The sequence below is a fragment of the Cervus canadensis genome, chromosome 26 (assembly GCF_019320065.1).
Source record: "Cervus canadensis isolate Bull #8, Minnesota chromosome 26, ASM1932006v1, whole genome shotgun sequence".
Classification (NCBI taxonomy): Eukaryota; Metazoa; Chordata; class Mammalia; order Artiodactyla; family Cervidae; genus Cervus; species Cervus canadensis.
This window is the reverse complement of record NC_057411.1, coordinates 33,687,080-33,708,811: the sequence shown is the minus strand read 5'-3', so window position 1 is coordinate 33,708,811 and position 21,732 is coordinate 33,687,080. Positions and strand designations below refer to the sequence as shown.

The window sequence follows — 21,732 nt, the reverse complement described above, 5'->3', positions numbered from 1 at the left end:
TGGATATGACTGAGCGATTAACACAAGGCAGATCTGGATTAACAGGAATAAAAAGAGCCACGGCTTTAAGAGGCCTTTGTGCCCTGATATCTCTGCAGGCAAAAGCGAGAGGAAAAGTCAGTCAGTTGAGTCCAATTTTTTGTGACCCCCATGAACTATACAGTCCATGGAATTCCCCAGGCCAGAGTATGGGAGTGGGCAGCCTATCCCTTCTCCAGGGGATCTTCCTAACTCAGGAATCGAACCAGGGTCTCCTGCATTGCAGGGGACCAACTGAGCTATCAAGGAAGCAGGTAAAATGCTTAGCAAATTTAGTACCTTTGTCTCTTTCTGGAAATTCCAGAGGTGAGATTTTTCTTTTTCTATTACTAAGGATCATGATTTGACCTGGACTCAGCTCCTAGCTCACTCCCTACTCTCCAGGCATTTTTTCTTCCTCAGAACCAGCTTATTTGATAACTCAAGTTCTTCTAAGATCTTTTTCCATCACATTAATTATGAATGCATTTCTTAGGACCTCAGAAAGACCCCACTCACCTTTTCTTTTTCCCCTTCATTCCCAGCCCACGCTGACAAACTGAATCTAATATTTCAGTTTTCTCTTAATTTTTTAATCTATTTCTATCCTCAACTACTCATCATGAATTAGTGTTTCTGGGACCCGTTTTAAAAATGTTTTAACTTTACAATATTGCTTTACAATATTGTGCTGGTTTCTGCCATACAACAACGAGCATCAGCCCTAAGGTACACATATGTCCCCTCCCCTCGAAGTTCACTCCCACCCCTCATCCCACCCCTCACCCCACCCCTCCACGTTGTCACAGAGCACTGCGTTGAGCTCCCGTGTTATATACAGCCACTTCCCACAAGCTCTCTGTCTCACACGTGATAGTGTATATACGTCAATGCTGCTCCCTCAGGTCATCCCACCCTACCCTGCCCCCGACCACATCCACAAGTCTGTTCTCTGTCTGCGTCTCTCTTCCTGACTTACAAACAGGCTCATCAGTACCATTTTTCTAGATTCCATGTACATGTGTTAATACGGTATCTAGTACCCTTTTTATTATGCATAGTAAATGCTTCTAGCTGCAGACTGAATGCTTGTGTTCCCCCTTCCTACCCCAAATTCTTACGTTGAAGTTTAACCCCCAAGGTGGTGCATTGGAGGCAGGACCTTTGAGAGGCCTTTGGGGCCATGAATGGGATTAGTGTCCTTATAAATCCTCCACCACCACGTGCGGTGACAGCGACAAAGACAGCCAGCAGCGAGGGAACAGGCCTCTGCCCTCGTTTCTCATCTTCTCCTGTGAGAACACCAAAATCGCAACTAGCTGCTGAACAACCATCGACAGGGGGATGTTGGAACCCACAAAAAAAAGATATCCCCTGTCCAAAGACGAAGGAGAAGCTGCAACGAGACAGTAGGAGGGGGCACAGCCAGGTTAAAATCAAACTCCATATCTGCTAGAGACTCTTGGAGGACACAAAGAAAACCTTCTGCACACCAGGACCCAGAGGAAAGAAGCCGTGACCCCACAAGAGACTGAGCCGGACCTGCCTGTGAGTGTCCAGGAGTCTCCTGTGGAGGCGTGGGTCAACAGTGGCCTGCTGCGGGGACAGGGCCACTGGCAGCAGCCATCCTGGGAGGCACAGTGTGTTGGCATAAGTCCTCTTGGAGGAGGTTGCCATCAGCCCTACCACAAAAGAAAAGTGAAAATGAAAATGAAAGTCGCTCAATAGAGTCCGACTCTTTGTGACCCCACGGACTATACAGTTCATGGAATTCTCCAGGCCAGAATACTGGAGTTGTTAGGGGAAGCACACTGATTGAAACTGCCCACCCTGGCCAGGCACCATAGTAACCATTTGCATGAGTTGTTTTATGACAGGAGATCCTGATAAGGAATACGGAACTAATAAGCCACCACCAGCCAGAAGAGTTCAGGAAAGGTCGAGAGGAGACCCTGCCTGTCCGTCCACTTCCCAGAATCCCTCTCGCTAGCATCCATCTTGGCTGAGCGATGCGTGCGCCACCAGGAAAGACTCTGAATTAGAATGACTGGCCAAAGACAACCCGGAAACTAATCCCATCACCATAAAACCCGAGACTGTGAGTCACGTGGCAGAGCAGTTCTCCTGGGTTCCCTTACCTACTGCTCTCCACCCGGGTGCCCTTTCCCAATAAAATCTCTTGTTTTGTCAGCATGTGTCTCCTCGGACAATTCATTTCCGAGTGTTAGACAAGAGCCCAGCTTCAGGCCCTGGAAGGGGTCCCCCTTCCTGCAACAGAGTGGTAGCCTTTCCCTTTTCCAGGGGATCTTCCCAACCCAGGGATTGAACACAGGTCTCCCACATTGCTGGTGGATTCTTTACCAGCAGAGTCACAAGGGAAGCCCAAGCTCTACCATAGAGGTATCATATGACAGCTCGACCATAGAGACTGCAGACTCCAGGACTGGGCAGCCTCAGGCCCCACCCGTCAGCAGAAAACTGGATTAAAGATTTACTGAGCATGGGCCTGCCCAAAAGAGCAAGACCCAAGCTCTCCCCAGATGATGACTTCACCAGCACCTTGGTCTTGGACTTCCCAGCCTTCAGAACCGTGAAAAATAAAGTTGTGCTGTTTCTAAGCTACCTAGTCTCTCTGATTTTGTTATAGCAGCCTAGAGGGACTAAGATACTCTCCAGCTCAATTCTCCACTGGCTAGAAACTGAGCATTCTCCTTTTCATTTCTTTCTGATCTCGTCCCTGGTGCATAACTTTCTCTCATTCCTTCCTGACTTTTCCAGTTGTTCCTCTATCATTAAGCCATCCCCTTTCTTTTGTCTTCTCATAAGCTTTTTCAGAATCTGTATGAAGTTCATCCTTTATTACCATTTGTGGCTTTACTAACACTTACTAATTACTCCCATTTCTAAGATTTACTTACATTCATCTCCCTTTTACTACTCTTCTATATCTTCACATATCTTGCAAAGACCTTGAAGCTGGGAAAGACTGAAGGCAAGAGGAGAAGGGGATGACAGAGGATGAGATGGTTGGATGGCATCACTGACTCGATGGACACGAGTTTGAGCGTAGTCCGGGAGATGGTGAAGGACAGGAGGCCTGGCGTGCTGCAGTTCAAGGGGTCACAAAGAGTCAGACAGGACTGAGCGACTGAACAATAATATCTTCACAGTCCTTAGATTTCTTAATTAGCTACTACAACACAGAAACTATCAACATAAAATCTTTTATGTTCCCTGTCCTCTCCTGTTTGCAAGGCTACTAAAATTATTACTCCACGATTCATTCATTTTTCTTGATTAATTGGGAGAATAGTTGCCTCCTCCAAGCATTATCTTATATACCTCAAACATAAGATTCTCAAAAATCTAAGAAATCCACTTATATCTTGAATGTTTACTATCCAAATGAAATAGTAACTACTAAGGCTACATATATATATATATATATATATATATATATAACTCAAATAATGGTCAATGATTTTCTACTGGCATCTATTAAAATGCATACACACATTAACACCCATATCACAAACACACACTCAAGATTAAGGCAAAAGCTAAACTAAAATTCTTATTTATCCAATCTCTCTTCAGCTACTTTTTTGCTTATGGCAATAAGTAAGCTTCCATTAAAACTGAGTGAAGAAGAAAATGCTTTTATTAATCACATGAAACTGACATGCCATCCCATTAGGCTGAACCAGGATAAATAATGCTGTTATAAAATTTACATTTCTTGCATCCATTTCATATTAGATATCAGGGCTCTAGGTCTTTTGGACAAATTTCAGTAAACCATTTATTTTTTAATAGTAAATAGGAATTAACATATGTTCTCAAACTGTGCTAAGAAGTAGTTAGCTGGGCAACTCTGAAATCTGTAACAATGGGCAGGATTAGGGCTATTTGGTTAAACCTTAGGAAGCACATTTCTATTTCAGCTGTTACATTAGTGCATCTTTTCCACTGGTAAGGCAACTGCTTGCTGTGGGTACCACAATGATCAGCAAGTTTCTTAAGTAGCGGACACTTGGTTAATCAAGACTCACATGCCTTTTCTTTCCCAACTCTGCTCTCTTCTGGAGCAGAAACAAATAGCTTTGTCATTTGTAAATAGAGATTAATAGTTTCAAATTAGGTTGTTGTAATCTTAAACTCACAATTTAAAAGGGGAAGTAAATTATTATTAGGAATGTCTTTGAAAAACTTCTAGTTTCATAATAACAAGGCTTCTGAGAAACAGCTCAAACCAAACTATTTTGATACTTGACTTGATAAACATTAATACATTTGACCTGTTCAGTCATAATTTCTTCTCTCAACTATAAGTTGCCCTCCATAAGGGTTAGGGTTGTGGTCCCAAACAACTTCTACATATAGAGCATCTTTAAAATAAGTTTCCTTTTCACTGAACAGAGATTCTTTTTCCCACTTATGTGCTTGTGAAAGTAAGTCTGAACATACACACACTTAACAAAACTTCCATGTGTGTTTATCTGTATTTTTTTAGCAAATGCCTTTTACCATTAGAATAAAACTAGACGACAGGGACGCGCTGTGAAGACAGTCTGGTCTCCTCGGGGCCCCTCCCCTAGGCTGAGGAAGGCAGGTACAGTTCGCTGAAGGATGTGATGAGGCTGAAGTGGGTCTTCTCATCATCAGTTAACCCTGCGTTGCCCGGTCTTACCACCACGGCCACATGCACGTCCGCCTCCTCAGCAGCGCTGGCCTCTGTGAGAAGCAAAAGATATGTCGGAAACAGCAGAATAGGATGCTTGGGATTTGCTTCCAAGCGATCAGAGGGAGGTGGGACTGCAAGAAACAAGTCTCGGGACTTCCCTGATGGTCCAGGGGTTAAGACTTTGCCTGCCAATGCAGAGGGTTCGATCCTTGGTAAGGAAAGTAAGATCCCACATGCCTTGTGGCCAAAAAAACCAACACAATAAAACTGAAGCAATATAGTAAGAAATTCAACAAAGACATTAAAAAAAAAAAAAAACTTAAAAAAAGAAAGAAATCTAGTCCAGATTCTATAACTATTGAAGCTAAAAAACAGGCACGTGGGGACTTCCCTGGTGGTCCAGTGGCTAAGCCTCCAAGCTCCCAATGCAGGGGGCCAGGGCTTGATCCCTGGCCAGGGAACTAGATCCCACATGCTGCAACTAAGTCCCAACACAAATAACTAAATAATCTTTAAAAAAAAAAAAAGGCACATGGGGGTGGAATTATTGTTTTAAACTTTTCCAGAAAACATTTTTTCAAATATGTAACTGTACTGACAGACTAGAAAGATGATGTATCCTAGACTCCTGAGCTTTATTAACCGCTTATGAACGCACAAAGACAGAGCCGTGTCCTGCCGACAGCTTTCTTCCATTCCCTCCCATCAGTCCTCCAGAGACCTGAGCTGCTTCCCAGAGGACAGGCTGTCAGGAATAATTCCAATTGAACAGATACGGGACAAATGGAACCCCAGGATCTAATCAGGCTAAATACCTACTTATACCTGGAGCCCAAAGATGTCATAACCCTTGGCTAGACTGCCCCCCGTTTTCACCTGGCGGATTCCTACTCTTTGAAATTCAGCTCAAATATTCTATCTTCTAGAGCCACCACCATCTGTGTTAGAGCATCCTAGGTGCTCCGTGTATTTAGTTCCATCGGGACAATATGAGGCACATCCCAAGTGGCGCTGGTGGTAAAGAACCCACCTGCCAATGCAGGAGACATTAGAGATCTGGGTCTGATTCCCTGGGTCGGGAAGATCCCCTGGAGGAGGAAATGGCAACCCACTCCAGTATGCTTGCCTGGAGAATCCGATGGACAGAGGAGTCTGGAGGGCTACAGTCCGTAGGGTCGCAGAAAGTCGGACATGACTGGCGTGACTAAGCGTGCACAGGACAATGTGACCCGACCCGTCACTACCTGTTGTCTCTCTTCTCACTGGACCGGGAGTGCTTTAACATCAGTGACAGCATGGATGTGTTAGTCACTCAGTCATGTCCGACTCTTTCCAACCCCACGGCCCGCCAGCCTCCTCTGTCCAGGGGATTCTCCAGGCAAGAATACTGCACTGGGTTGCCATGCCCTCTTCCAGGGGATCTTCCCAAACCAGGGATCGAACTCAGGTCTCCTACATGGCAGGCAGATTCTTTACCATCTGACCCACCCGGGAAGCCCATAGCATGGATGGGTAGAAATAAAAACAGGATTAGTCAGAACTTCCCTGGTGGTCCACTGGTAAAGAATCTGCCTGTCAATGCAGGGGACATGGACTTGATCCCTGATCCAGCAAGATTCCACATGGCAGAGGGCAACTAAGCTCTATGCCTCAACTACTGAGCCTGCAACCCTAGAGCCGGTGCTCTGCAACAAGAGAAAGCCCAAGGAAAGCAACAAAGACCCAGCGCAGCCAAAACAAACAAACAAACAAAAAACAGGACTAGTCAAATGAAACCAAGTAAGCCACATATTGCGGGGGATATCTCTAACATGTCTCGGGTTACAATCCCCTGCTCCTTTTGTTTCTGTCTGAAAGATAATAGCTAATACCTTGTGTTAAATTAGCAGCTACTATGTGCCAGGTACTATGCTAGGACCAGAAACAGGAACAAAGCAAAGGTCTTGTCTTCATGGAGTTTTCATTCCTATCTAAATCTTTCCAACAACCCTTAGGTAATTAGCTTTACACTACCATCCCCATTCTACAGACATGGAAACTGAGAGCTAGCCAGTGACAGAGCTGCAGGTTGAAATCATGTGTTAGGCTCTATGGTCTGTGCTCTAGAACGAAAGTCAGCAAATGACAGCCTACCGCGTGTCTTTGTAAACAGTTTTATTGGAAACAGCCAGGCCCACTCACTTCTATACTGTCTATGGCTGCTTCTGCGTTTCAAAGACCAGAGTTGAATAGCTGCATGGCCTGCAAAGCCTAAAATATTTACTGCCTGGCCCTTTACAGAAGACTACTATCAACTCCTGCTCCAGAGCACTGCTGCTCTGAGCGGTCCCTGGACCAGCAGTGTGGGAATCACCTGGAAGCTTGTTAAAAATGCAATGACTCAGGTCCTCAATGTGCAACTACTGAATTAGGACCCGCAATTTAACAAATGACTCCTCTGCACAGACTGTGAGCTTTGATCAGAAACTTCAAGGAAGGAAAACTGGCAAGAGAGGAGGCGCTGCAGGCAGACATAAAATACACGTGCAAACAGTGGAAGGAGGAGACAGGACACAGGTCTGCGGTCAGAGAGATGGGCAAAACAGGGCAAGAATCTGAAACACATGCTCTGGAATTCAGATCTGGTGTAATAAGAATCCCCAGTAGTTTCTCAACCTGAGGAAAACAGAGCAACAGAATGCATTAATTAAAGGGCGACAGGCTTCCTTCATGGCTCAGAAGGTGAAAACTCTGCCTGCAATGCAGGAGATCTGGGTTTGATCCATGGGTCGGGAAAATCCTCTGGAGAAGGGAATGGCAACCCACTCCGATTATTCTTGCCTGGAGAATCCCCATGGACAGAGGAGCCTGGCAGGCTACAGTCCATGGAGTCGCAAAGAGTTGGACACGACCAAGCGACTAACAAACTTTCACTTTAAGTATGAAAAGTAAATGGGGCAGAGCAGTCTCTTCTATGTTCCCACCTTCTGTGAAAGGACTGTCACCTCCCCGAAAAAGAGTGCTCCACACTCCCCTCCTCAGATGCATTCACTCAGCAGCAGGGCCACTGCCTTCCATGCACCCCGAGTTCCCAAGCACCCCTGCCTCTAGCACAGTCCTCTCGACCAGCAACCCAGCTTCTCGACCAAGCTGGGTCATCACTGTCCACGTGGGACTTGACACTGGTCAATGACCGTTTAGCATTAGACCTCTTACCAAGATCACCACCGGGCAAGTTTTGTCCGTAAGCATCTATTTGCAGTTTCCTTTAGAAACCTGTTTCATTTCGCATGGCTCCCCATGGAAACCTTCTTTATGAAGGCAAAGTGTTTCCAGTGCCCAGCTCCGCTCCCAACCTGGAGTGTACAATGCAAGAAGTCAGATTACTCACCTCGGGAAACATCCGTCAGAAACAAGATGTTGTTGGTTGAACAGCCGATGCTGCTGGCAATCTTTCGGTAACTCTCACTCTCCACCTTGTGTCCAATCTTGGTATCAAAGTGACCATCCACAAGCTGAACGCACAGGAGGGGAAAGAAGGATGCTATGAGCACATGTGCAACCCAGCCCCTCTGGTTCTCATCCCTTTTCTTTGAAATAACCATCATAGTCACTTCATCCACTCAAGAAATATTCCCTGTAGGTCTACTTCATAGAGAACTTTGTGGAGGCTATAAAAAATAAAGTAAGATTTTATAGAAATAAACATCTGGAAGAAGGAAACTACTGATCCAATGTATATAAGATCATTCTGTAATCTTTTCAGCTTTCTTTCATTTTCAATTTTATATCCAAAGTCTTTTACATATATATGCCCTATTTTCTACCATTACAATACTATATGCACTCAAACTACTTATGGACTAGGTTTTACCTCTGATGAAAAGGTTCTCCACATTGTCCTTTTGATGCCACCATGAACGGATTTCTCTAACCTGCCTCATTACTAAGCTGTTATCTTACTTCCAAGAAACTTTGATTTTCTAAATTAAACATTTTGAAATTCTATCCAACCCAATATTTTATCTAGCATTTTTGAGTAGTAATAGTGGCAGCCTTCCCAGGTAGCTCACTGGTAAAGAATCCACCTGCCAATGCAGGAACTGCAGGTTCGATCCCTGGGTCAGAAAGATCCCCTGGAGGAGGAAATGGCAACCTGCTCCAGTATTCTTGCCCGGGAAGTCCCATGGACAGAAAAGCCTGGTGGGCTACAGTCCATGGTGTTACAAAGAGTTGGACATGACTGAGCACACATACACATTATATAATGTGATCTCTTGAATATTTTCAGAACTTTTCACAAACTAAAAATAAGCCTAACTAAAAACACTCAAACTAAAAACAATCACTCAAAGAAATTAAGGTATATTAATATTATGATTTTTAAAGTTAAGAATGGTTTTGCATATTTTCTTTCTCAAGTCTGTCTCACAATGAGCAAGTGGAGAATAAAGTATTCATTACTGAACCTAGCAGGTAATTATTACATCCTGTCTCCTATCACCTGATTGTTTTACCAGAGATAGCAGAAAAGAAGCTTAAATCTGTATTCAGAGGAGAATAGTTACCAAACAATGAAAGGGTTTTATCAATGAAAGCATTTTATTTAATATTTGATTTAGAATTAAGATGAAAAGAAGGAAAGTAAAATGAGACTGTGACAGTCTCCAACCAAACCTTTCTCTGTGTATGCTAAAGGGTCAATAAATATTTATTTTTAAAAAATAGTTAGTTCAGTAAACTATTATGCTACATTAAGTTTGGCCTGTATTCAATTACTCAGCATTTTTTCTCTTTTCCAATGACCATCCTGTCCACCAGGGGGCGCAGGGACAGTGGGACAGAAAAGCTAGCCAGACTTTTCTCAGGTACAAGAAGTGTTCAAAGATGGCCTTAAGTTATTTTGTGCAATAACATGGCCAGTTCTCTTCGAGAAGAATGAGGATTCTGCTAAAATAAAATCTGTCTCCAAAGTACCAGAAACAAAGGAAACTGCCGTGTCCTCTCAGGCACTCAAGAAGTCTGTGTGTCCTTTTCTGAGACCCAGGTTCCATCCCTGGGTCAGGAAGATCCCCTGGCGAAGGAAATGGCAACCCACTCCAGTATTTCCTTCCTGGAAATCCCATGGACAGAGGAGTCTGGCGGGCTGCCCCACATGGGGTCGCCAGAGTTGGGCACGACTTAGCGAGTAAACCACCACCACAAAGTTATGCGCCACTATTGTACATCTTACCTGATACCTTCAACAACCAAAAGAAGCCATCAGTTTCCCTTCCTTTAGGCTGACAATTTTCTAATACTGACAAGATAGCTGGTTGACAAGCTAACTCATGTCTTATTCAGCTGTGATAAATGTGTGTGTGTGGATGGATATATAGGTAGGTCAATCTATATACATATATAAATAAGTATATATAGCTAGTTTCAATACTATGGTCAACAGAATCACTTAGGGTGGATATTTTAAAATGCACATGCGTGACCCTCACCCCAGACCTGCTGATTCAAGATGTGCTACCAAGTGGGGCCCAGAGATCTACATTCTTAACAAACTTCTCAAGTTCCTTATGGGCAGCAAAGTATAACAACTTCTTACAAAGTGGTGCAAACTCTGGAACTATGGCTACAGTTCACCCTTCCATAATGTAATCCCCATTTTTTCCACTTTTTTCAACTCGCACATATGTAAAGGAAATTACCTGAATGCTGACTTAGTTTATAACTGTAGCACTCACAGTCACTATTTTATGCTTTGAGAGTGTCCAAAAAACAAAGTAATCGGCAACCTACCTCAAGAATATCTCCCTCTGTAGAATGCCCAAATAATAGTTTCTGTGCTTCCACGCTCCCTGAAGAATAGACATACACCTTCATCCCAGCCTCCCGCCACTTCCTGACGGCCGGAACCACGTCGTCAAAGAACCTAGAGGGAAGAGCACGGAGGTAAAATGCAGGAAAAGGTTATTCCAGCCAGACGAAAACCAGCCACACAGCTGTCACGAGCTTCTCTATTTGTGGACAAATGGACACCAGGAAAGCACCTCCATGAGGCTGAAAGCTCCTGCAAGGGTCATGAGCGTGTCCCCAGCGTGCCATCGTCACAGCAGGTTAGGAGCAGTTTCAGGGGAGAGGGGAAGGGTTTTTGACACACAGCCACCCTAATGACAGTAAAAAGTGATTATGGACAAAGAGATAAAATAAGAAAGCAATTTTTTGAAGTCCTAAGGAATTCCAAAAAGCAAACAACAGTAATACTGCACTGCTGTCTAATCTTTAATTAGTTCATGACTAGAAAAGGTTATGTCCAGAGTGCCTTAATAAGAAAGCATGGAAATGCTTTTAGAAAGATCTGTACTCAAACAACTAAAAAAAAAATTGGGGGACTCAAAGCTATTCGTCTTCGATTAGCTAAAAAACAGAACTACATTTCTTGAGAACCAAGAAAACCTCAAGTTTTACTCTACAGAAAAAAACTATGGAACGAATCAGTTAAGAGACCTGTACCATCTCACATTTGCTAATCAGCAAAGTGTCGTGTCTGGTTTTCTGGGTCCTGACACTAACTTGTTCACCAATTCTGCGATATATTCTGATCAGGAAGGGACCATCACAGGAAATGGGTGAAAAGAGAAGCATAAGAAACTTGGGAGGTGGAGCCAGTCTGTTATAGAGGATTACCTGGAAAATGCTGGAGGAGTCTTCTGCTGGATGAAACACAACTCAATATATTACACAAATTGAAGGAAAGGGATCGACAATTTAGTTAAAAACCAGTTCACATAACTGTGAGTTACTTCCTATGTTACTTTTCACTCAGAGGCAGGATTATTCTATGTTGAATCTACAGACTGATACTGCTCCAAAGCAGGGCTTAGAAGTCTAAGATGATTTACTTCAAGCCCTTGGTTTTACAATTAAGGAACGAAGACTATGAGAGGGCAGGGCTGACTCCTGTGACATGGTCTCCTGGCTCCACTCCTCTGGGTGTTTTACAGTGTGAACTAACTGATATTGATTTTCACATCACTGGCCTAGCCTGAAATTCTCAAGCATCCTTAAAAGGTAGAAGCCCCCTTGTAAAGCACCTAAAAGGAATAGCATCTCAATCGACAGAAGAAAGAAATATAAGCAGCCAGTAAGTCTTGGGTCTCAGGCTTTACATCAGGCAATGCCCTAGAATCCTAATAGATGTGACTTACTAAGACTCTCTTAGCAATACAGGACTCACGAGTCTCCTTTGGCAGGAGGGCTCAGACCCCAAGGTCTGTGGAAAAGTGCGGACACTGAGTAAGCCTGCAGTGGCGGGTGCATCATTTCACAGCATCCTTCCTTCTCCAACAGAGCGGAAGCAGGTGATCTAACAGTCCTGGGAAGCGCCCAACAGTGCCATCACTCACACCCTAAGGATCAGGTATTGACTGAGCTCAAGGAAGTCGCCGTTTTCTACGGCTGGGGTTAAAAGTTTCCAACCATCACACCAAGCCAGATATAGGCCTGGGCAATTTAGCTGGGTGAACTAAATTTATCCCAGCTTTGAAAAAACAAAATAACACACTCACTTGTTGGAGTAAATAGAAGGTTGATTTTAGCTACTTTACAAATCGTGCAACTAGCACCGGAGAGAGAAAAGCAGTGGAAAATGCATGTGCTTCAGGGGGCGGGTGAAGGGTTGAGTCACTTGAGGGGCTACGTACTCTGCTTTCATGTGCCCCGCCTTGAACGCCGCCCTCCACATGTGGCCCTGCAGCTGCTTCAGCGCCGTGGTCTTCCGGTCCAGCGACATCTGCCAGTACACGTTATCCACCACGGCCTGGATCATCCACTGCGGGTCGTCCGCCCCATTACCAGAGGCTGCCGGGATCGGAACAGCCCCATCCAGGTGGGAGTCCTCTTCAGCCTTTAAGTCAACAACAACACGAAATCTGTCAAGAGATCCCTTAAATGATACCTGAAAACCAGCAGACCCAACTTTCTCCAACTACCGTGAGCTCCGAGCCCTGTCACAAATTAAAGTATCCTATACTTTGGGACTGAAATGAATGATTCCTAAAAAATAGTGGATTATAATTCGTAAGTTTACAACAGCTTTCCTGTATCACTAAAGCTGAAACTTAAACAGAGAGGCATGTTGTGAGAAGAAAGAGCATAAAATGATAAAATGTTATAATAAGACCTGGTTTGTTGATTCACTTACTAGGATCAAACTTACGAGGATCAAACCAGGGCTTCAGTTAAATCTGATCATTTTCTCTGCACTATATCTAACTGAGGAAGAAATCAAGAAAATCTTAGTTTATGCTTGGAATTCAATGAAAAGAAACTAGTGAAGCAATGCCTGGGGTTGGTTCACATAGTCTCCTGCAATCAGCCTACATCTTGCAAAACCCTAATAGCTATTGAGCCTGTGACAATGTGTATGCCCAACCCCTAAAGATGCAATGATTCACATACTACAATGGGGGACTACATATGTATGTTTCCACAACAAGAGTTGAGACACCAAAAAAGGTGAAGAGGGGAATGTTTCAGACTGACCCTGAGTTATCTGGAAAATTTAACAAACCGAAATGCCCCATGCCCCAAAGGCTGTGACTCTCGTCAATCCGAACTCCTGAAAGAACTTACAGAGCCTCCCACACTGTCTGATGTAGAAAATTAACTCTAAAAGGACTGCCAGAGAGCGTGCTCTGCACAGCATGTAAGACCTTTGCCAGTGAAGCAATTTTAATAAGAAAAACAGAACAGCAGCTCCACAGAGCACAGTCGTGGGGTCAGAGCAGGACAGAGCATGTGCAACTAAAGGCAGGTATAAAGACTGGGCGGAGGGGCATTCCTGGTGGCTCAGTGGCAAAGAATCCGCCTGCCAACGCAGGAGGCACGGGTTCGATCCCTGGCCCAGGAGGATCCCACATGCCACAGAGTAACTAAGCCTGTGAGCCACAACTACTGAGCCTGTGCTCTGGAGTCTGGGAAGCACGACGACTGAAGCCCACGCACCTTAAAACCCAAGCTCTGCAGCAAGAGAAGCCACTGCAGTGAGACGCTCTTGCACCACAGGAGAGTAGCCCCTGCTCACCGCAACTAGAGAAAAGCCCGCGTAGCAATGAAGACCCACTGCAGGCAAAAAATAAAATAAATAATAAATAAAATTTTTTTAAATTAAAAAAAAAAAGAAGACTGGGCCGAGAGTGAGCTGGCCTGAGAGGTGCGGGCCCAGGAGTTCTTTGGCCAGGCAGCAGGGCCTTATGCCGTGGGGAGGAGACAGTGGAGAATGAGGTTAAGACGTGTAGTCACAAAGAGACATTCATGAAAAATGTGACGAAATGGCCCAAGACCTTTCTACATTCCACCCAGAAATGACTTAGTTTTATAAATACATGATATCTGCATGCAATTGAAACAGCTTCAGAAAGAGGCAACTGTAGAGACAATAAACTGCCATGATCTGGCCATTTAATTACATGGATTCCTAAGCAGGCAAGTCACGGCAACTTTCACGCCCTGTGAATCTAGAGCACTTATTTTAAAATAAGCCCAGAGCATATTCTAAGCCTTCAGGCATCCGCAGCTCTAACACCCTTGGGAATGTAGAAGCAAGGGAACAGAAACATCCCAACCTGTTTCCTCAAAAGACTGACATCCTGTTGGCACTCCTCTTCTTCCCAATGTGTCTGCAGATACTCTTTAACATTTTCTTTGATGTAAGGAAATAAAATGTCCTAGATAGAAGTGCAAAAGAAAAAAACAAGCATTAGCTTTTAGTTGTTTGCATGAGATCAAGTTCTTTAAAAATCACACCTCAGCTAATTCTAGCAAACAAGACACTGAAAGTTTCATTGAAAATATGAAAACTGTTGCTCTGGATATGAGTTAAAGACAGAGAAACGAACTAGATCAAGAGTCAGCACCTACAGCCCATGTGCCAAATTCAATCTCCTCTCGTTTTTATAAACGAAGTTGTATTGGAATATGGCCACACTCACTAGTTCACAGGGTGTCTGTGGCCACTTTGGGGTCACAATGCGAAGGTGAATACTTGTAACCAAGACCATATGGCCCTCAAATCTCAACATTTAGTATTTAGTCCTTTATAGAAAAAGTCAGCCGACTCCTAAACCAGATGGCTAGACCACGTGTCCGTGAGGGTGGGGATCAAGACTATCCAGTTTACACTAAGCACCTGGGACCTCGACATAACAAATATCTGCTGACAGAATGATGTCCACATATAACAAACATTTTAAAAATACCTGATCATCATGATTCCTGTTTGAAAATCAGAATACCTACAGAATATCCTAGGTATTCTTTTTTTAATTTTAATTGGGATATACTTGCTTTACAATGTTAGTTTCTTCTGTACAACAAAGTCAGTCAGTCATATGCATACATATATCCCTTCCCTCTTGGACTTTCTTTTTACTCCTCCATCCCATCCATCCTATTCTGATGTGCAAAACAATTCAGAAATAACCTGTCAGTAACCCATGCACTGGGAACATGATTTCTCTTAGGTCAAAATTTTTATATTTACTTGCAATTGTAGCATATGTGTCTTTTCAAATCCAATGTGACACATTCAATAAAAACTGAGTGTCAACTATATGCCAAGTGGGGCTTTCCAAATGGCGCTAGTGGTAAAGAACCCGCGTGTCAATGCAGGAGACATGAAACATGAGTTCAATCCCTGGGTAGGGAAGATCCCCCAGAGGAAGGCATGGCAACCCACTCCAGTACTATTGCCTAGAGAATCCCACGGACAGAGGAGCCTGGCAGGCTACAATCCATAGGGTCACACAGAGTCGGACACAACTGAAGTGACTTAGCATGCACGCATATGCTAAGATAGGCTAGTGGGCCTTGGAGACAGGGACTGAAAAGATAAACAAGTCACAATCCCTTTTTTTTTTTTCCACAATCCCTTTTCTCAATAAGTTTCTCAAGAATCTAGTTGGGGGGTGGGGGGGGGGGGGGGTGATAAAATGATGCAGTCACTCTATAAAGGAGTCTGGCAGTTTCTTTAAAAGTTCAGCAGCTTATGATATGACTCAATGATTCCATTCAATGTTCCATCCTAAGAGAAATGAAAACTATTCACAAAGACTTGGATGTGAATGTGTCATGAAAAAGTAAAAGTGTTAGTCACTCAGGCGTGTCTGACTCTTTGTGATTCCATGGACTATAGCCACCAGGCTCCTCTGTCCATGGCATTCTCCAGGCAAGAATATTGGAGTGGGTACCCATTCCCTTTTGCAGGGAATCTTCCCGACCCAGGGATGAAACCTGGCTCTCCTGCATTGCGGGAAGATTCTTTACCATTCAAGCTACCAGGAAATGAGTCATACTAGTGAAAAAGTGGAAACAATCCAAATGGCCATCAACTGGCAAATGGGTGAACAGAAAATTCATACAACAGAATACTGATACATGCTACTGCATGGATGAACCTCAGAAACATCATGCTAAGTAAGAGAAATCGGACACATAACCATATAAGATATGATCCCATTTATAATGAAATGACAAAAAAGGAAAATATCTAAAACAGATACTAAATTGGCGGTTACACTGGAGTGAGAAGCATGCAAATGGCCACAGATGGGGTTGTGAAACTTCCTCAACTATACTGATACATTACCTCCAGGTGTAATAACTCTCTTTTCTCATCTGGAAGTTAACCCAGGTTTGCTCACAGAAATTTTGGAAAATACAGAAATGTATAAAATACAAATCATGATAATCTCATGATCATCTTTCTTTAGAGAATTTTTTAAATAAATAAATCAGAGGCTTCTCTGGTTGTCTAGTGGCTAATGCTATGCTCTCGATGCAGGGGGCCCGGATGAGATTCCAGGTCAGGGAATTAGATTCCACATGTCGCAACTAAGACCCAACGCAGCCAAGTGAATAGATATGAAAAATAAAAATACTACTTTAAAAAAATTAGTGAGGTGGGTGGGGGAACTATAATGCAGCGCAATGGGTGAGACAAGAGTATGAACAGAATGCTTGGCAGACCCAGGGAGTAATGGGCCTGCAACAGTTTTAGCAAGGATCAGCCTGAAGAAAAAGGAAAGGAACAGATGCCGTGAATGTAGACATCAGATAGACAATTCAGACAAGGGCTTACATTTCAAAGCAAAGTCTATAATCAAGTTGAATCCAAGAAGTCTGCTTATTTAAACTGACTTACTCATTTATTCAAACATGTCCTGAATGCCCAGCCCAGGGGCAGGCCCTTGCATAAAGGCTGAGGATATAATTGTGAGCAAAACCTACACATGATCCCAAATCTCAAGGAGCCAAGTAGCAGAAATAGAACATTATAAAGATGGTATTTTAATAAACTACAAACGAGAGGTACAATATTAAGGCATAAAATAGGAAAGTCTGACCTGGGAGGGAGGTCAGAAAAGGCGTCACTGGAGAAGTGACCACAGAACTGAGATCTAAAGCAATGATTCTCAAAGTGAAATTCAGGAGTCCTGGGGGTCTTGAGAACCCTTTCAGGGGGCTCCACAAGGTCAAACTATTTTCATAAAAATACTAAGATTATTTGCCTTTTCCACTTTACTCTTTCCCGAGTGTACAAGAGAGTCTTCCAGAGTCAACAGAATGAGTAATGCTATGAGAGACCCAATGTAGATGAGAATCCAGCCATCTTCCAGCCAGCTTATAAAATGCTAAACACTGTCTAAACTAGTCTTCCAGCCACATTTTCTGAAACAAACAAAAGAAACATTTTTCATAAAATTATATTATTGGGGCTTTCCACTAGTGGTAAAGAACCCACCTGACAATGTAGGAGATGTAAGAGATGCGAGTTTGATCCCTGGGTTGGGAAGATCCCCTGGAGGAGGGCATGGCAACCCACTCTGGTACCCTTGCCTGGACAAGCCCATGGACAGAGGAGCCTAGCAAGTCCATAGGGTCGCACAGAGTCAGACACAACTTAGCACACACATGCATATTATTTATTAATGTTAACAAAGCAAAGGGGTTTATTGTTTAAAATGAATAAATATTTTAAAATTTGTTTCAATTGCTAATATGGTAAATATTGATCAGTATAGCCCACATAAGTTCTTTGGGGCCGCAATAATTTTTTAAAAATATTTATTATTTGGCTGCGTTGGGTCTCAGTTTTGGGTCTCGGGCTTTCCCTGAAGCATATAAGATTGCAGTTCCCCGATCAGGGCTTGAACTCACGTCCCCTGCATTGGAAGGTGGAATCTTAACCACTGGACCACCAGGGAAGTTGGGTCCTCAGTAAATTTTAAGTGTACAAAGAAATCTTGAGAATAAGAGGTCTGAGAACCACCAAAAGGACATAGACCTAACCTGGAGAAGACAAGAGGAGAGAATTCCACACAGAAAGAACAGTGTGGGTAGGAAAAGGCTCCAGGAGGGTCGTCACCTGATTGAAGCCGGGTGTTTTCAAACGTTTCAAATGTTTCTGGGGATGTGCAGAGGCCCTGAAGAAAAGCAATCCTCGTCCCTGCAAAGCGGGCTCACTTACTGTAAAATAAGAACGGGCTCCAATTCATGAAGCACCAGCACGTGCCATTACAGGGTCATTGTGCCCGACAGAACGGCTGGCTTCTGTGGATTAGTGCTAGCTAGTACCAGCCCACCCCCCAGCTCCATGCTGAAAACCACTGATCTGTGTTCGTCTCCCTTCCTTCCCTTCCCACTTCCTCCTTATTACTTCTAGATCATGAGATTTCTAACTAGTAACACTATTACAAGAGAGTAAACACGGGCAAAAAGAGAAGAAAGAGGCTGGTTGTGGGGCGGGGGGGGGGGTGGGGGGGTGGAGGATGGGCAAAATAGATGGAGAGAATTAAGAGGCACAAACTTCCAGTTATAAAATAAATAATGGGAATGTACTGAATAGCATAGGAAATACAGTCAATATTAATGTAATAACTCTGTATGGTGACAGATGGAAACTAATCATGGTGATCATTTTGTAATGTACAGAAATATTAAATCACTACGTTGTACACCTAAAACTGATTTAATATTTTAAGTTTGTGATTCTTCAATTGAAAAACAAAAAAAGGAAGCTGGCAGACAACTTATTTCATTTCCTACTAACAGGCCCAAGGGATGACATGATTAGGACATAGCTAACAGATTGTTACGAACAAAATCATGGGTTTTTTTTTTTTGGTGTGCATAGAATTTTTCTGACTCAAACAAGGCTTGGCTCCATAATCAGAACTTTTTTTTAACATTTCAGAAGATTCAACTCTAAGTTCAACTTAAATTGCACTCCCAAAAGAAAATATACAACACAAGAAAATTATTACGGATTTTTTTTTTTTAATGGTAGGACTCTTCATACTATGTTATTCAAATTTCACCTGCCCCAGTAAAAACAAAGAAATCATTCAGTTTGCTTGTTCTCATGTGGCATTCCAGTAGCACTCAGCAGATTCTGAAGCATACAAACTGTGTGATCAGGCAAAATTTTCAGCATATTTGACATAAAAGTTTTGTTTAAGCTCAATAAAAACTTTCTTGATCTTAAAGGAAAACAAGCTAAGATTGATAGCTTTCTTTTTCTGCAAGAGATTCTTTTTACTGTACTGATATATCTCTTAAAAAATTTTTTTTTATTGACATATAGTTGATTTACAATGCTGTGTTGGGTTTTCTTCTCGGCCACACCCTGTGGCATGTGGGATCTTAGCTCCCCATCCAGGGATCAAACCTGTACCCCCTGCGCTGGAAGGCAGAGTCCTAACCACTGGAACACCAGGGAAAGTGTTAGTCGCTCAGGCATATCCAACTCTTTGCGACCCCATGGACTGTAGCCCGCCAGGCTCCTCTGTCCATGGACTTCTCCAGGCAAGAACACTGGAGTGGGCAGCCATTTCATTCTCCAGGGGATCTTCCTGACCCAGGGATTGAACCCGTGTTTCCTGCATTGGTAGGTTTACCCTTTCCCATACATTTCTGATTTTCTTTAAATAGTCAAGTTTTCCCAGGATGTTCCTCCTCATTGCCTTCCTTTCTCTGGCTTAGCATCTCTCCTACACTCATGCACCACGGCAGGACTGTAAACCAGCCCCTACTTGAGAGAGTGCTATCTGAGAAGATGTAGCAGAAGGAAGGTGCACATACACAGCTCTTCCTCTCCTAGGCAGACATACCTGTGCAGAGAGGAAAGCAAAAAAAGTGCTTCCTGTCACCCTGTCACACTGGGGAGGCTGAAAGTTAACAGAAACATCCTAAATCATCATCAGCTAGAGAATATAAGGGCATATTCACACTCTCACACTCTAAAACATTAGTTAGCAGTTAACAATGAATGTACTAAAATTTTATTTATCAAAAAAAAATTGTATTTATCAATATGAACAGAAACTCTAGCATATGAATAAAATTAATACAAAATGAGATGTACCAAGGGCTTCAGGTATAGCTGTCATGTTTTATTTCTTTAAGATCTGCAATAAATATCATATGAGAGTTTAGTTAGCTTTGTGGTTGGTGTGCAGTTATGACATTAGTCTTTATCCTTGCTTCTTTTAAATGTATTGAAACAAACCAACTCTGATCCCTCATGCTACACCTTTCTCATCTGGTCCTTCTCCAGCATCCTGCCTCCATCATTCCTCAACTTCTAAGCAACTGAAAATACTCCCCATGGAAAATTTTTGGTCAGATTCAGGGCCACTCAGAGCTGAAGTCCTCAAAAACTTTTTAAACACATACAGTGCTATACTCTTTGTGTGCCACAAAATCGAATTTCCTATATCCAGCTTTATTGGTACCAAGAACCACTCAAGAGCCTGTTGATCCTGAGAGCAGGTACAGACTCTGGGCAGTAGGCCACGCCAGGGTTCCACCTCTTTCTTTCACTAACTGTGTTCGAGTAACTTATCCTCTTTGAGCCTATTTTCTCATCTGCTAAATGGCGATGATAATACCAAGCAAAGTCACTGCGGTCACTAGAGGTAATTAGATAGACGAAAACACCCAGTTCCTTACCACTAATTATATACTTCAGCATAAACATTTAAACACAGCAAGATCACCTTTCCCCCAATTTAGCGACAAATGATAGCACAGAAGTCCCCAGAGAACAAATCACAAAGATAACCAATTCATTCCTTCAACATCTACTGAGGACTTACTGAGTGCCACACGTTTCTAATTATATATATTTTTATTTACTTCTTGGCTGCTCGGCATGTGGGATCTCAGTTCCCAGATCAGGGATCGAAGCCGGACCCTCTGTAGTGGAAGCGCAAAGTCCCAACCACTGAACCACCAGGGAAGTGCCACCAGACATTTCTGATAGTGGAGAGATAGACCACAGACCTTATCCTCGGAGAACAGAAATAAACACAGAAATAAAAGGTCCAGATTTCAAGCAATTCTGTTTAGGAGAAGCTTCAGAAATTAGAATCTACTTTGAAACTTCTGATCATCCAACTTGCCTCTTTCCTCTACACGTAAAACTCCCCTCTGCACTGTCTGTCTGCACACAAAGGGAGGCAATGAAGTTAGAACTCAGGGTAACTGGAACTGGGAGGTTAGCAGACTGAAGTCTATTTTAGTGTGAGTGTTACTGCACAACATAAAACTACATGGGCAAAATAACTAAACTGTGAAGATTTTATCCATTCTTTCAACATCCTTACTATCATGCAAAACTAATAAAATGCCTTCAAGATGCTTATTGTTATTTTTTTATTTTTAAGATCCTTATTTTTAAAAGCCAACAATTACAGTCTGATAGGTACTATGGCACCAAACTGTTGTTGTTGTTCAGTCACCCAGTCGTGTCTAACTCTTTGTGACCCCACTGACTGCAGCATGCCAGGCCTCCCCGTCCCTCACCATCTTCTGAGGTCTGCCCAAGTTCATGTCCATTGCATTGGTGATGCCAACCAGCCATCTCATCCTCTGATGCTCTCTTCTCCTTCTGCCCTCAATCTTTTCCGGCATCAGCGACTTTTCCAATGAGTCGACAGTTCGCATCAGATGGTCAAAACACTGGAGCTTCAGCTTCAGCATCAGTCCTTCCAACAAGT

At 43.1% G+C, this 21,732-nt stretch overlaps 1 protein-coding gene across 3 annotated transcripts in view; it reads right to left on the bottom strand.

Annotated features, from left to right (window-relative positions):
* Positions 1-3,661: 3,661 nt before the first annotated feature.
* ENOPH1 (enolase-phosphatase 1) overlaps positions 3,662-21,732 on the bottom strand; it is a 35,662-nt gene continuing 17,591 nt past the window's right edge. For all 3 annotated transcript variants that reach the window (XM_043447628.1, XM_043447630.1, XM_043447629.1), the window contains exons 2-6: positions 14,299-14,400; positions 12,376-12,578; positions 10,472-10,604; positions 8,073-8,196; positions 3,662-4,752 (exon numbers count right to left, since the gene is read on the bottom strand). In XM_043447628.1, the coding sequence (XP_043303563.1) occupies positions 4,613-4,752; positions 8,073-8,196; positions 10,472-10,604; positions 12,376-12,578; positions 14,299-14,400 (702 nt within the window). In that variant the 3' untranslated portion in view covers positions 3,662-4,612. The remainder of the gene's footprint in view (positions 4,753-8,072; positions 8,197-10,471; positions 10,605-12,375; positions 12,579-14,298; positions 14,401-21,732) is intronic.